The 14,333-nt window shown below is 38.1% G+C and overlaps 1 protein-coding gene across 1 annotated transcript; it reads left to right on the top strand.

Annotated features, from left to right (window-relative positions):
* Positions 1-1,533: 1,533 nt before the first annotated feature.
* LOC136251644 (uncharacterized protein C14orf93 homolog) lies at positions 1,534-4,481 on the top strand. The gene is made up of 8 exons (XM_066044101.1): positions 1,534-1,695; positions 2,962-3,384; positions 3,451-3,512; positions 3,564-3,658; positions 3,712-3,830; positions 3,882-4,023; positions 4,068-4,232; positions 4,288-4,481. Exons 1-8 carry the CDS (start codon positions 1,618-1,620, stop codon positions 4,380-4,382), a joined length of 1,179 nt encoding a protein of 392 aa, XP_065900173.1. The 5' UTR covers positions 1,534-1,617; the 3' UTR covers positions 4,383-4,481.
* The last annotated feature ends 9,852 nt before the right edge of the window (positions 4,482-14,333 follow it).

Genomic DNA, 14,333 nt, shown 5'->3' with positions numbered 1-14,333 from the left:
ATCTGGATGATACCTCATCATTGTCCATTAACTAATACTAACCAGATTCCATAAGGTGGGTATGACAAGATGTATACATAAAATAGTTAATTATAGATTCATGAGTGATACTATAGGATTTTTGATTTGACCTGATGATGCGATACCTACTTTCTTGCAAAAAAATCAATACAATGCTCTAATCCTGCTGAAATAAAGGTAGCTAGCTATCTAGCTCAGTATACAACACAATAATACTGGTTGTTATTTCAAAGTGGCACAATCATGTTGCCATCTGACCCTCAACACCACCACCTTGACCGCTGGCCACCACACAATTTTTGTATATAGTTATTTTAATTCTGTAATCTTGCATCTGGTGTTGTAAAATAGTTTACACTTCCCATTTACAATGAAGTTTTACTAATTGATCATGTGAGCTTCACGACAGTGCAGTATCAACCAGCGTTGAAACCGGGTCGGGTCATCCGGGTCACATTTTCTCCGGGTCATCCGGGTCTGACCCGGTTTACAATTTATCCGGGTCTGACCCGAATTGGATCACGTGAGAAACGAAATTGTTCGTTTGACGACGTGAAAACTTCTAAACGCTATCGCGTAGCTCTTTCGTGAGCCACGCCCACACATACGCGAGGGTAGCTATTGTCAGTAGGTGGAGACCTTTTTTTTTTTTTTTTTTGGTCTTCAACCTACAGATAGGCTGAAGTTGCAATATTTACTCAACACGAATCGAACGCTCAAAATGTAGACTCGTTCGCTCGCTCGAGACTAGCCGAAACACGTCTCGGCTTTAATTAATCCGGGTCAGTGGGTCATCCGGGTTAGCAGTAGTGACCCGGTTTCAACGTAGTCTGGCGGCGCCCGCCCCTTCGCATTGAGTAAGGGTCTGGTATGCTTAGTATCACCGAGTTGTTCTGGAGGAATTTAATTTGAATGTAATGACGTAACGAAAATGGCCTTAACGGAAGTGCCTCACCCAAAACTGTGGCAGAGATATTGAACTTTCTTCTCCTTTACATAGGCGAAAGTGGATTGGTCTACTTTTATAAAAGACACATGTCTCCCTACCTAGGAAATCAGAGCGTAACATGGTTTTTTCGCGTATCAAACAAGGCGAAAATCCCTTCCCGATATAACACTTTCTTCTCTTTGTTCTTTATTAGCTAACTCCTTTTGTTTCTTCAGTACTGTTAGGGCATTTGATTCCTTCTTTTGACGTAACATACACAAAAATGCGCTGATTAAACGTGGAGCGTTCTGATTGGTTGCACCAGTTTTTGGTAATCCGGTACAACTCCACTATACTAAGCATACCAGACCCTTACTCTATGCGAAGGGGCGGGCGCCGCCAGACTAGTTTCAACGTTGGTATCAACCTGGTATCAAGTATATCGATACTTTATTGCTTTGTATCGGTGGTATCGACATTCTGGTATCTTATTGCACATAACGAGGCCACATGCGGGTTACGCGGCTCTCCGATCAAAATATTAATTTTATTCACAGTTAGCTATATAATTATTTGTTATGAAAACACTGAGGCACGTGACCACCGTGGCATCAATTCGAGTATTATTTTGGCGCGTAGACTACTTACTCGGTGAGAACCGGCAAGGCATGGCGGCACCTGAGAGGACTCCAGTACACAGGGAGTACGAGTATGATCACTCGAGCCGAATGGAAGGAAGACGAAATGTAAGTTAAGTTTTGAAAGTAGATAATTGGTCGGATTTATATTGACATGCCATGACAATGTTGTACTGACTATATCAGACCTCTCAACCTGGAAGCACACCTGGTCGTGAGAAAGCCATACCCCATGTAGCTGTGAAGCCTACCATCTTTGTGGTGGGGCTCATGCACATAAATTTGTTTTAACAAAAAATTGTTTTAAAAAGCACAACTAGCTAGCTATGTGGTTGCAATACTGCTGTTTACCGCGGCTTATAATACAGTGTAGCCTACTATATGACAAGAACCTACTATCTTTGCTCCATCATTGAATCACGTGATGTCAGTCTTTCGATCAGTTGATGTACTGGTTCACCAGTGATTCATCGTTGAAATCACCTCTCATTTCTTGAGTAATCAGTATCCAGCAGTGGATTTAGTGTTCAGCACAGATTTTTTGCACAAGTACACCTCACAACATTGAACCAAGATTAAGCAATAAACATTTATAATAACACAACTGGTAGAATTTTACCTTATTCTTTACCTTCCATGTGTGCTGAGTCTTTTCTCAAAGGATTTCACCTGAGATTTCACCTTCAAATAATGCTCAGTTCATTGAGTTTGACAGTGTAGTGACTCGTGACACAGTCAAAAATATGGAAAACCACCAAAAATTCCAGCTCAAAATAGAGGCGCCCCACTATTCTAATTAACTGATCATGTGATACCTGCTACAAGGAGATTTAGCATGCCTTAGGAAATTTTATTGAAAATTGTGAGATCAGCAAGCGGTCATGATATGAAGGCTGAAATCGTGTGTCTCACGACCAAATCGTGAGAGTTGAGAGGTCTGCTGTATAGTGTGTACAAGTTAGAGCTGGATCCTGAAAAACAGCTAAAAATTAAAAGTGAATTTTTCAGCCAACCAGATGATTAATAGTGACAGCAAAGGTATCAACGACAGTTTGGCTCCATTACAAGTTCGGGAAAGGGATGTAATGGAGACTACAGTTTTATGGCTTCCCCATAGAAAATGTATAGTGAATTGATTAGCCGTAAATGTTATGTCAGACATTTGAACAATAAGACTTTGAAATATTTTTAGCGGGTCAAGCAGTACTACAAATGAGCCAAATTTCAAGATCGTGTGTAATTGCACCCGTAAGTTATTAAATGTTTTTAGAGGATTCAGCTCAACGTGTACATACTATATAAGCTACTAGTCTTACCCCGAGACCATAACAGTCTTACTGAGCTAGCTACCACAATATTTCATTACCATCACAGGTGGAGAGAAGTTATGGTGTACGACGTCCATCAAACACATCCTACATGGAGCAGCAGGAAAATTTTTACTATTGGCCACCTGGTAGTATAATTCCCTCATTGTCACCATCTACACCAGAATCTGGAACTCCTGAGCCCCTCTCAACTGCACCACCGGACACCCCAACTACTAGAGACAAGCAGCCTCCACCTGTGCGACAATTGCTATTAACTGAAAGTGACGAAAGCTTCGTCTCGGTGGAAGATGCTTTGAGGAAGATATTGAGAGCACAAAACGAACTGAAACAACAAATGAATGGAATAATGATCCGAGTTCAAAACATTGAACAGCAAAAGACTGTTGAGGTTGTAGGTTCATCATTGTCATCCAGCAGTACCGGTGCATCTAATGAAAAGAGAAAGAGGTTACCTTCAAAATTAAGTGTAAGTATTGTTAGTTGCTGCCTGCCTGTCTGCCTGCCTGCCTATATATGTATATCACATTGATAGGGGAAGATTGGTGCTCTTTATCAGGAATTGCCTGCGGAGAAGCAGTTCAACTTTGAAGAGAAGTTTGCGATGGTTCTTTTAGAAATAATTTAAAATGTAATGATGTCTATTAGGTGTAATTCTGCTTGGAATCTTGAAGTAAAGAAGTCATTGAAGGAAAAGCTTATGCTTGACAAAGAAAATACCTTTTCTTCTAGCACTATTACCGGTGACAACTTAATTTTTTAAACTCTAGTTCTAATGACGTTTGCACTTTTGCAGTTTCTATCAAGCGATACTTTGAATCCCGAAAACGAATACTGAGAGAGTCAAGGCCTGATCAAAAGGAAAGGGTGAGTAGTCAAGAAAAGCAAAGGAAAAGAAGATCAAGGCGTCATTGTGTAAGTTTATATATAATACATACTCATTTCCTGGTATTTTGCACTATTTAGTTGTTTGAGCGGCGTAAGAAACATGTTCAGAGTGATGAATTAGAATGGTGGAACCAGCTATCAATTGAGTATATGAGTTTAGAATCCAGTGATGAGGAAGATGATATTAGCATAGTCCACCATATATCATGGCGATCAAAAAGTTAGTTTACTTTTGGTGGCCAACTTTCATATGTCACATATTAGAACTTGAAGAGTATTTGAAAATGCTTGATGCAAGGGCTGATGCAGCCGTTCAATCATCCAAGCATCATTTTGCTCAACGCAAACTAAGGATAGATGGGGCTGTAGCAGAAACTACACCTCCTGTTAGTGCTCCGACATGGACTATCAGTAGAGACTGGAGAAGACGTATGTTCTGTATTTTTTTGCTTTTGTGCATGTTACTATCTATAATTACTTACAGAACATGGACGTCTCATGCGTGGTTTATCAGAATCAGGAGAGCACAGTGATATTGATTCAGAATCAGACTGTGAACAGCTAGCTTTTGAGTATTAGAAGTTATTTTCATGATAGTAGAGTACTGTTGTATTACTGTAAAACTGATGAATACTAGTCTAATTGTACACAAAACTCATACATATAATTATGAGCCCATCAATGGCAAAACAACTTGTCTATAGGTAAGTTTGGTTGATAAATCTGTTTATTTGTTGCTTTTTTTGCTGGTGTTTCCTGTATATGTGTGTAATAGAAAGTATTCACTGTCATAATATGACAATGGAGCTGAATCTACTATATGTACATACAAGTGTTTATTAGGTCAACTATCACAAAGAAATAGATGTATATGCGAAAAAGACTAAGTGTGGTTTATTACTATGTTGAGTAGTGACTGTTCTATTAGGGTAGCTGATAATACTGAAAATTTAAAAAATGCTTAATGCCATTTTAAGGTTACTTATACACAGTTTCAGAGATGTGGATTTTTCAGACTTATGGAGCACCCCTGGTCCCCAGGGATTCAGATAACCGAGGTTCCACTGTAATTTGTTATAGCTATTGCTGTGGTTCATGTGCTTTCAGATATGGTTGCTATCTTGTGTTTTATAACTTATTGAGGCATTAGATAAACAATTGATCAGGGTTTACACTTGTACTTTTTGCAGGTGCAATCCGTGACATGCCTTGCTTGCAAGCTGGCTCATGCAAACATTTTGATCAAATGGTGTGGTGAGACAAAAGTCTGAAGTAAATGGACAAAGTGGGTAATTGGAAACAAAAACCAGAAATGGAAGACAGAAATAGTAATATAATTGTATCCTAGAGTGAAACCCTCCCTTAGTGGCCACCTCTTATAGACCACCTCCGTACAAAGACCATGCACATTGTAATTAGATCTCAAAGACACACTTAATGACCCTATTGATAAGATCTTCATTGTCACCTTTTTTAAAGGCCATCCACTTTACAAAGACCACATCAAAGTTCCAAACATATCTATCTCATGACTTTATCAAAACAGGTAGGCTCTTGAGGTCATCTCATTTATGAGACCTCATAAACTTTTTCTTTGATGTGGTAGGTTATGGTGTACTGGCTACACTTCACTTGCATTGACTTTTTGTATAATGACACATTCTGGTACAAACTAAGTGAGCCAGATTACTTGAGTGAAGTATGGACCAAATATATGAGATAAGACATTAGCTATAACCCCTTTCTATGAGTCATGAAATGCATGTTTTGGAACTTATCAATTGCCATGTAAAGAGGTGGTCTTTATTAAAGATGAACATGAAGTGGTCTAATCAATTAGATTATTAAGAACCTAATTTCATTGTGGTCTTTGTACAGAGGTGATCTTTGTAAAATGTGGCCTTTAAGAGGTGGTTAGGTTTTTACTTGAAGATACATGCATATAACGATTTGACCGTTTTCGATTTCCATTTCCTCTGGAAACCAGATTTGATACCTTTGTTATATGAGACACTGACATCTTCACACTTGAGACACAGCATGGCTTACCTGAAGTAGAAGTGGTAAGAAAGGGATTGATAATTGAAGTGTGCAAATTTAAGGATAAGCATATCCAGTAATGTTGCACTAGATCTGTATGGCAAAAACTGGCCACAGCAGAACCCTCTTACTATACAGGCAATTGTTAATAGCACAGATCGACTAATAGCCATTTACAGAAAGTTCAAAAGTAGCATTCCGGTGTTAAAATGGAGAATATAGCTGATTTTTTCAGGAGTTCTTCCATAATCAGGCAATCACAAACTCAATTATTTAAGTAATCATAAAGAGTTGCTTGAACTTGAAGCTCAAAAACAAGAAATACAGCAACTACAGCATAAAACATATGCAAATAGCAACTGAAAAGAAAGTCAAAGCTATTGCATGCATGGACTGAAGGGAAAACTGGTTAGAGTCAATTCATTATCATGTGGCATGAAAAAGTGTAGCGAAAAAGATAATAAAAGGCTGAATGTACACATAAAATAGAAGCTCTGAAGCAACAACTGTATGCTGCTCATTTGCAAAATGCTGAACTGAGAGAGGCTTTGGATACTCAGAAATTTGTACTCTTGAAGGTGGCAAGTACAATGATGATGTTAGGGTGTGTGTGTGTGTATGAGCTTTTGTCTGTAAATGTAGGTGTACTAAATATTGCTCCTGTGACACCACGTGTCCTCAAAATCATAGTACACAAGTCTGTAAAAAGTAACTATCATGCAGCCACTTGTATTCGTATACAAATCTTCCAACAAAACAGACATATTGAAAATACACAGTATTAATATTATATTGCATTTGTGTGTAATATGCGTGATTTTAGAGGTACTAGTGATAGTGTAAGCTCAGCTTGGTGAAGAACGCTCCTCCACTGAAGCTGCACATGCACTACAGACACAGATGGAACAATCAAGTATGGGAAGCATTATCCATTGTATAGTGAAGAAGTTTCCTTTACTCTTGGAGTCTGCCATGTATTTTCTGGGTCAGCTCAAATTACTCTAGAAATGCTCAAAGGAATTTTAGACAATATTAATAAATGTGGTTATCTCTAGGTAGAAGTGTTGTATCTTCTAAAATTGTGACCAACTTTTACCAGATTGACATGCAGCTGAAAAGTTTTAATGGCTTGCTTTGTGATTATAAAGCAGGCATTTTACCAAGAGCAATAGAAGTTTGGAATGACATGACAAAAACTGAGCAAAATCTATTTACTCACATGAATAATTTTTTGTGGCCTGCACTTCTTCGTTGGCTTAGCTGAGAATCTGTGAAACTTCAGCTGATCTTGCTACAGGGTGACTTGTTTCTAGCTAAACTCTCTACAGGGTAACTTATTTATTTATTTATTTATTACTGTGTAGGAATAAATAAATAAATAGCTGATCTCTCTACAGGGTGACTTGTTAATAAATAAATAAATATCCTGTAGATATTTCTAGCTGATCTCTCTACAGGGTGACTTGTTTCTAGTTGCATGATGTCTGTACCTAGAGGATGACTTGTTTCTAGCTGAGGATGATTTGGAGTGTAGTTGAACTCTCTACAAGGTGACTTGTTGTAGCTGATCTCTCCATAAACTGTAGTTGAACTCTCTACAGGGTGACTCATTCTAGTAGATCTCTCTACAGATTAATTTGTTTCTAACTGATCTCTCTACAGGGTGACTTGAAATGTAGTTGAACTACAGGCTGAAGCTGATTTCTCTACAGGGTGATTTGTTTGTAGCTGAATTCTCTACAAAGTGACTTGTTTCTAACTTAACTCTCTACAGGGTGACTTGAATGTAGTTGAACTCTCTACAGGGTGAAGCTGATCTTTCTACAGGGTGATTTGTTTGTAGCTGAGCTCTCTACAGGGAGACTTCTAGTGTACTGATCTGAACTCTTTACATGGTGGCTGGATCTCTCTACAAGGTGACTTTATTGTAGTTGAACTCTATACATGGTGGCTTATTACAGAGTTAAATTTCTACAAGACATACTTGAACGTTTTAATACAGTAATTTACTTCTTAGCTGACTGCTCTATTAGAGTATCTCGATCTTGCACTTGCTATGTGGAGTTGGATTTTGTAGGTATAAGTCTAAATCTGATTCTTCTAAACCATTGAAGGGTCTTCTAAGAGATTAATCCATCTATGAATTGATTTTCAAATCATTCCCCTGAGCAGTTTGTTTGGTAGGCGTGGCAAGCAATCGTTTTTATTAGCAAATCTTGATTGCATAATTGTTACACATGTGTTTGTTTTTTTCGCTGTATCTTCATGGTCTTTAGCTCAATTTTTTTCCAACCACGAAGTTCAATAGTTAGCCTATCCACGTATCAATTTTCAGCTTCTTTCCATAAGCAGTTTACCCTGCAGGCATGACAACATATTAGCAAGTAGCAGGGGCGGATCCAGGGAGGGTTCCAAGGGTTCCATGGAACCCCCCCTTTTGAAAGAGCCTCTCTTACTCGAGATACTCTATAGTAGAGCAGTCACAGTAGTCTTTTGAGGAGCAGTGTAGCAAGTTATGTATCTAGATATAAATAAGGAAATATAGTTGGTAAGAGTATCTATGGTGAGGGGCAGCTGTTGTCAGCAAGTGATGACCTTTTTTTTTTTTTTTTTTTTTTGGTTTTCAACTTACACTTGGCTAAAATTACAATTCCAAAAATGTAATCCCTTTTTAATAGTCTGGATCCGCCCCTGAGGTAAGTGTGCCTAACTCCAGAAAGTTTTTGTTTTGGTGCAGCACCTCCGCCATGCAAGCGAATTTTAAAATAAGGTAATAAAGTCTATCCTATGGTGCATCAGTCCTGCAAGTTTCATCAAAATATCTCCATCCGTTGAGGAGCTGCTTTCCAAAATTCAACTAGAGTGAGGCACCAATGTTCGACCACCATTGGATCAGACGCGAAAACCCACGAAAAAATTCCTGCTCTTACTGTGCCCTTGGAGAGGTCTAGGCCATAGGCTCTTGCATGCAAAATTTCAGACCTGCAACTTTCTTCTTCTGGCTGCAGGAGCTGCAAAAGTGACCTGTCCGAATGTTCTCAATTATTGAACAAAAGTATGTATAACGCAATGGTCTCAGTTGTGAGTTGTACACAACAATATCAAGGTGATATGAAGTTATCAGAATAGATGTTGGGATGGTAGCTTGAGGTGCTTCACAGGCTCAGTGGTTATAAGTCAGCAATGAGCAAATGGATGATCAGTAAAATATCTTAATGAGCATAGTAGCTAGAGAGAGCCTGATTATGACAATAAGTGTGTTGCTGCTGAGGCAATGAAACAGGGCAGCCATTCAAGACATAAGCTGTAGTGGGTCGGATGGAATCGCATAATAAGCACTTGGAATTACATTGTATTGACCACCTCTGAAGGCTGACAGCAGTGGGTAGAGTATCAGAGGTAGCCCATAGGAGAAATGATAGCTGGCCAGGGTGTTTCTTGCCAGAAGTCTATTCCAGGTCTTGCAAGAACTTTCCAGAGTTACCAAACTTGGATTGGACAGAGAGTGTCTTCAAGTGATCTTTGCATTGAGACTTAATTTAATGCAATGTGTTAGCTGATTTTTGGCTTTAAGGTACAGAGATTGAGCAGATAGTAAGACAGATAGCTGCTTCCCGGGCATTAGTTAAGATGGAGTACTCATTATCATTAATTTGCAAGCAACATTCCCAAGATGTAGTTACAGACAGCTGGGGGTCAGAACACAAGACAACAGACTAAGCTTTGCTTCCCTGGACACTCGGGCAACAAACTCCTGGATAGTACAGTATAACCCTACAAGGCAGCTTAAGCCATTTCTTGAGGAAACGAGTGGCAATGGATTCTAACTTTAAAATAGTCCAGCTTGAATCTGCATCTACACACAAACAAAATCATTGTAAAGAGATTATGTAGTTCCTATATATATTAATATCCAGAGTTTATGTCCTTATTGGCTGTGAATTACAAAGCTCCAAAGTCACCTCTGTCATGCAATCTTACATTTGAAGCTCATGCACATCAAATAGTCACCTATATCAAATGCAAACCTATTTTTATGAACATTAAGAGCATCGGTTACTGTTCAATAGTAACCAGATACATGCACAATGGCTGACCTTGATTTTTGCCCAAATAGCTATACATTGCATTTATGCTTCTCTGACAGTAGCAGTTAAGCCAAATATCTGCATATATTTGGAGAGTATTAGAGTTGCTCTTTCATGTCAAGTACAGAAAGACTTGATCAGCGTCAAGTATTATGAGCAGTGCCACTCGACTGATAATACATATTTTTGTCCGATAATTGAGAACATTCGGACAGGTCACTTTTGTAGCTCCTGCAGCCAGATGAAGAAAGCTGCAGGTCTGAAATTTTACATGCAAGAGTCTATGGCTTAGACCTCACCAAGGGCACAGCAAGAACAGGAATTTTCTTTGTGGGTTTAAAGCAAAAATCACAATGATGGTTGAACATTGGTAGCTTACTCTATGTGTAAATTTCATGCGTGCTCCTAACTCCAGACACATCTCATCACACCTGAAACAGAACTTCCAAAGTTGATTTTTGAATTGTAAACACTGCCATGTTAAATTTGCACCTATTGCCCACTTCATACCCTTTCATGAGTATTTCAAATCTAGGTGCATTTCCGCAAACGTGACTGGATTTTGGAAAAACGATCCAAATCGCACATTAGAAGTTTTGAGTTAAAGAACGAAGTGGCTAATCAAACGGTACAGCTTTCATTCATTTTATGCTAGATCACCAGTACACATGTGCACTTACTTCAAATTTATTGTATAAACATTAGGAATCCTCCCTATGGCTAAGAAATACGCTTGTAGGATTAGGAACAGCGCCCCTAGAATATAGAGGTTTCTTCATTTTCACATTTATAAGGTAGAAATGGGTAGCTGGAAGCACTGTCGTCTGTGGTACTGCAGTGGTGACAACAATGGACCAAAGAGCAAGATGTCTTGGGTTCAAATCCCCATGGATTTTTTTCGTTCAGTACTCTTTTGGTGACATGCATTTTGTCTAGTTTTTTTCAAGTAACATTCCTTCTGCCAGCTTTATATCCTCTACCAATAATTTAAAGAATTCAAGTCAGCATAACTTGCCAAGGATAGCAAGCACGCATATGAAATTGACACAAGAGATGCATCAATCTATTACCTTTCCACTTTACTCTTATATTATTGTGACAGTGAAATTTGATAGTGCATTCATTAAGCTTTGTGTTTTGTGAAAAAATCAAACTTACTGTCTTGAGCGATAAGACCGGTTTTCACAGATCCAGTCACATATATTCCCTATCCTATACCTCAATCCAATTAGCCTGGAAGCCAGCCAAATGCATAAAAAGTGTTAATTTATTATGTGGAGCTAGCGATGTAAATTTGAAATCTGGAATCTGCAAAAAATTGATGAGGTTTGGAATCTTACATGCAATTTTTGGGTGGTGTCATACCCCTCGCACACCCCCTTACCTTAATCTACTGCGTAATACCATAGTGAGATTGAGACACTCTAATGCAGCAGTCACAACCACACGTGTATTTTATAGAGAAAAACTTTATAAACTATAGTACATTCGCATTCACTTAGGCCTTCTTTATTTGCCAATAACTCACCAACGCAATAAGCTATGAATTTCAAATTTACACCATTAGGAAGCCCATGAAAATCTGCACAAATGGGCACCAAAACCGCCTTGTTGTTTACCAAGACAAAAGAGTTATGAAGCTATAAAAATTCTGCTGTACATTGCTATTGGACATCCGGTTTGACCACATTGTGCTGTGAATACATTTGTGGTAAACCCAAGGAAACCAGATCATGCTTTTCCAATGACCAGTTAGTGCATTATGGCTACATAATAACTGTCTGTCTACTATTTGATCTAATTTACAAAACCTTTGATTTCTCTTCAGTTTTAGGAAGTCCAAGTGAATGCTCAAAGTACTGTAGTGTGCTAATTATTAATTCAGGGTTCCAGTGATAAATATTAGTGAAACAAGAAATTATGTACTTGGCATTATAGCAATGTGGGAAAATCCCTACTTTGACATTGAAAAGATGGTGAAAGCATGCCAATTTAAGGATTTTCCCACATAGCTACAATGCCATATTGTAAGTAGTGATGCACTGATACCAATACTAGTATCGGTATCGGCCCTATTTTGGCGGTATCGGACTTGTATCGGTAAAGCTATAAATGCCTGATACCAACCGATACTTTAAATGATGTCATTTAATTACTTATCAAGATGGCGGCGTACATAGGACATCGAACGGAGTTGAGCAAAAGCTGATATAAACCATGAATTCCTTAAAAGAAGCCAGCCACTAGCGTTAATAGTACAGTGGAACTAAAGTAAGCCACAAAATAAGATTCATTGAAGCCATAAACTATTATCTTCGATAGCCACAAAACCAGCAAACTGCAGTTGATGAGATGAGTTTAGTAAGCTAAATCACTAGCTGTTTCTTGTGAGAAATGGCTGTGGGCAAAGTATTGGTATCGGCCATTTCCAGCCTCAAATGTATCGGTATCGGATCGGTAGTGAAAAAGTGGTATCGGTGCATCACTATAGTTAACATCGCTGCAAGTTCTTATTAATGGTCACTAAATTGCACAGTGACGTTCACTACATTTGCCACAGTACTCACTACTTGTTTTTTGCTAGTAGAAATTTTTCTTCATAACTACGTACCATCATGTATCTCTTGTTTCACTACTTTCTATCAAGTTGACCAGTTTAGACATGTGTTGCAATATAGCCAATTAGCCAGTTGGATTGTTCCAGCAGCTGTAGATAAACAGTTAACAAATACATGAGCCCTTACAAGAACACTATATCAATACCATGTTTGCCAATTACCACATCACATGTCTGTGACATATGACCATTTTCTCTGTTTATGAGATCAGTTGTTCTTAGTTGACATCAAATAATTATAGGAAAGAATGTCGTGGAGGTTTAGGATTTGGAGTGTGATGATATACATTCCAGCACTGCTACTTTGTGTTTACTTCTACATCAGACACAATGTGTACTGTGAACCCTACAGTATCCTTGACTGCATAGTAGTAGTAGTAGTAGTAGTAGTAGTTGTAGTCGTAGTCGTAGTAGTAGTAGTAGTAGTAGTAGTAGTAGTAGTCGTAGTCGTAGTCGTCGTAGTCGTAGTCGTAGTAGTAGTAGTAGTGTAAGGGTGTTTTAGGATGCACATGGATCAAAGTCATTTGGTCAATTTCAATAATGTAAGTTTCCTTTGAGAAAGTATATGGGAAACTGACCCCACAGTGGGCAGTGTAGAAAGAGCAATCATATAGTGTGTATATGGATTGGATGAATGCATATATTGCAACATCATGTGAACATAGGTGTGTACGTGTGTGGGTTCCATGCCACAATGGAACCACACCTAGTTGGTTCAAAATCTTTCTACTAAAATTGTTTGTGTTGTATGCTTAACTTTTTTTTCAAATAATGTGTACTTATATACTAGTATTTTGTAGTATAGTGTACTCTTAAACAATTTCTTGCTTCACATAATACTAAAACCTTTTATGGCGTGTAGTATGTAGTGCTCACAAATGGTCAGTTAGCTAACTTCATGTATAGCCACCAGCCTATATGCTTTGAATTTTACCTATTCTGCAGTACTATATACATATCCTGTTATATGTTATTAGAGAGTGTAATTCCTTCTCCATGACATGCATTTTCATGTACCAGGACTTACAGTGTAGTCTAATTATTCTACTCTTTTATTCTAGCATTGTATTTGGTGCTTCAAGCACCTATTATGTTCAAAACATAATAGGCTGGTTCATGTGTCATGAAGAGTTTATAACAATGAATAATGTTATTTGCAGAGTTATAAATCCTTAATTACTTGATGCAGTATACAGTTTCTTTTCTATCTGTGAGTATGTGGTGGTGTTCATAAACATCTCATTCCACTTGTCCCAATATTATGACTTTTCTGGCAGTCAGTTGACAATAATTATCCATCTGACAATCAAGGACTTCTGATAGGCAATAGTTATATTTTTGTTATATATTATGACACTAAACAATTATTTATTCATAATTACTCCACCAGGAGTTATTAATAGTGTCCTGAACTGTAGTAAGCTATCTTGTGAGCTAGTCAATGTAATACTCATCTTAAATTGTGCCCGGATCTTGGAATACCTACCTTTTGGGCACAAGCAAACTTTTTGGGAAAACCCTAATGAAAATTTCAGCAATTTTTTTAAAAATCATTTTTTGTACATTTGGATAAAGCAACTATTTGCTGTGAAGTTTCGCACCCATAGCTTCTTTTTCCTAGGAGATATGGATGTTATATCAGACCATGTAGTAATTTCACATGTGTGGGATAACAATTAACTTACAAATTGGGTGATTTGTTCAGCTGCTGGAATGGCTCTTGCTAAAACTTAGTCTTAGACAATGATACATGGCATTTAATTGCTGAAAAGTACCAAGAATACT

Source organism: Dysidea avara, chromosome 1 (assembly GCF_963678975.1).
Source record: "Dysidea avara chromosome 1, odDysAvar1.4, whole genome shotgun sequence".
In the NCBI taxonomy this organism is placed as follows: Eukaryota; Metazoa; Porifera; class Demospongiae; order Dictyoceratida; family Dysideidae; genus Dysidea; species Dysidea avara.
Note: the sequence above shows the minus strand (reverse complement) of the source record. Positions and strands in the feature narration are given on the sequence as shown.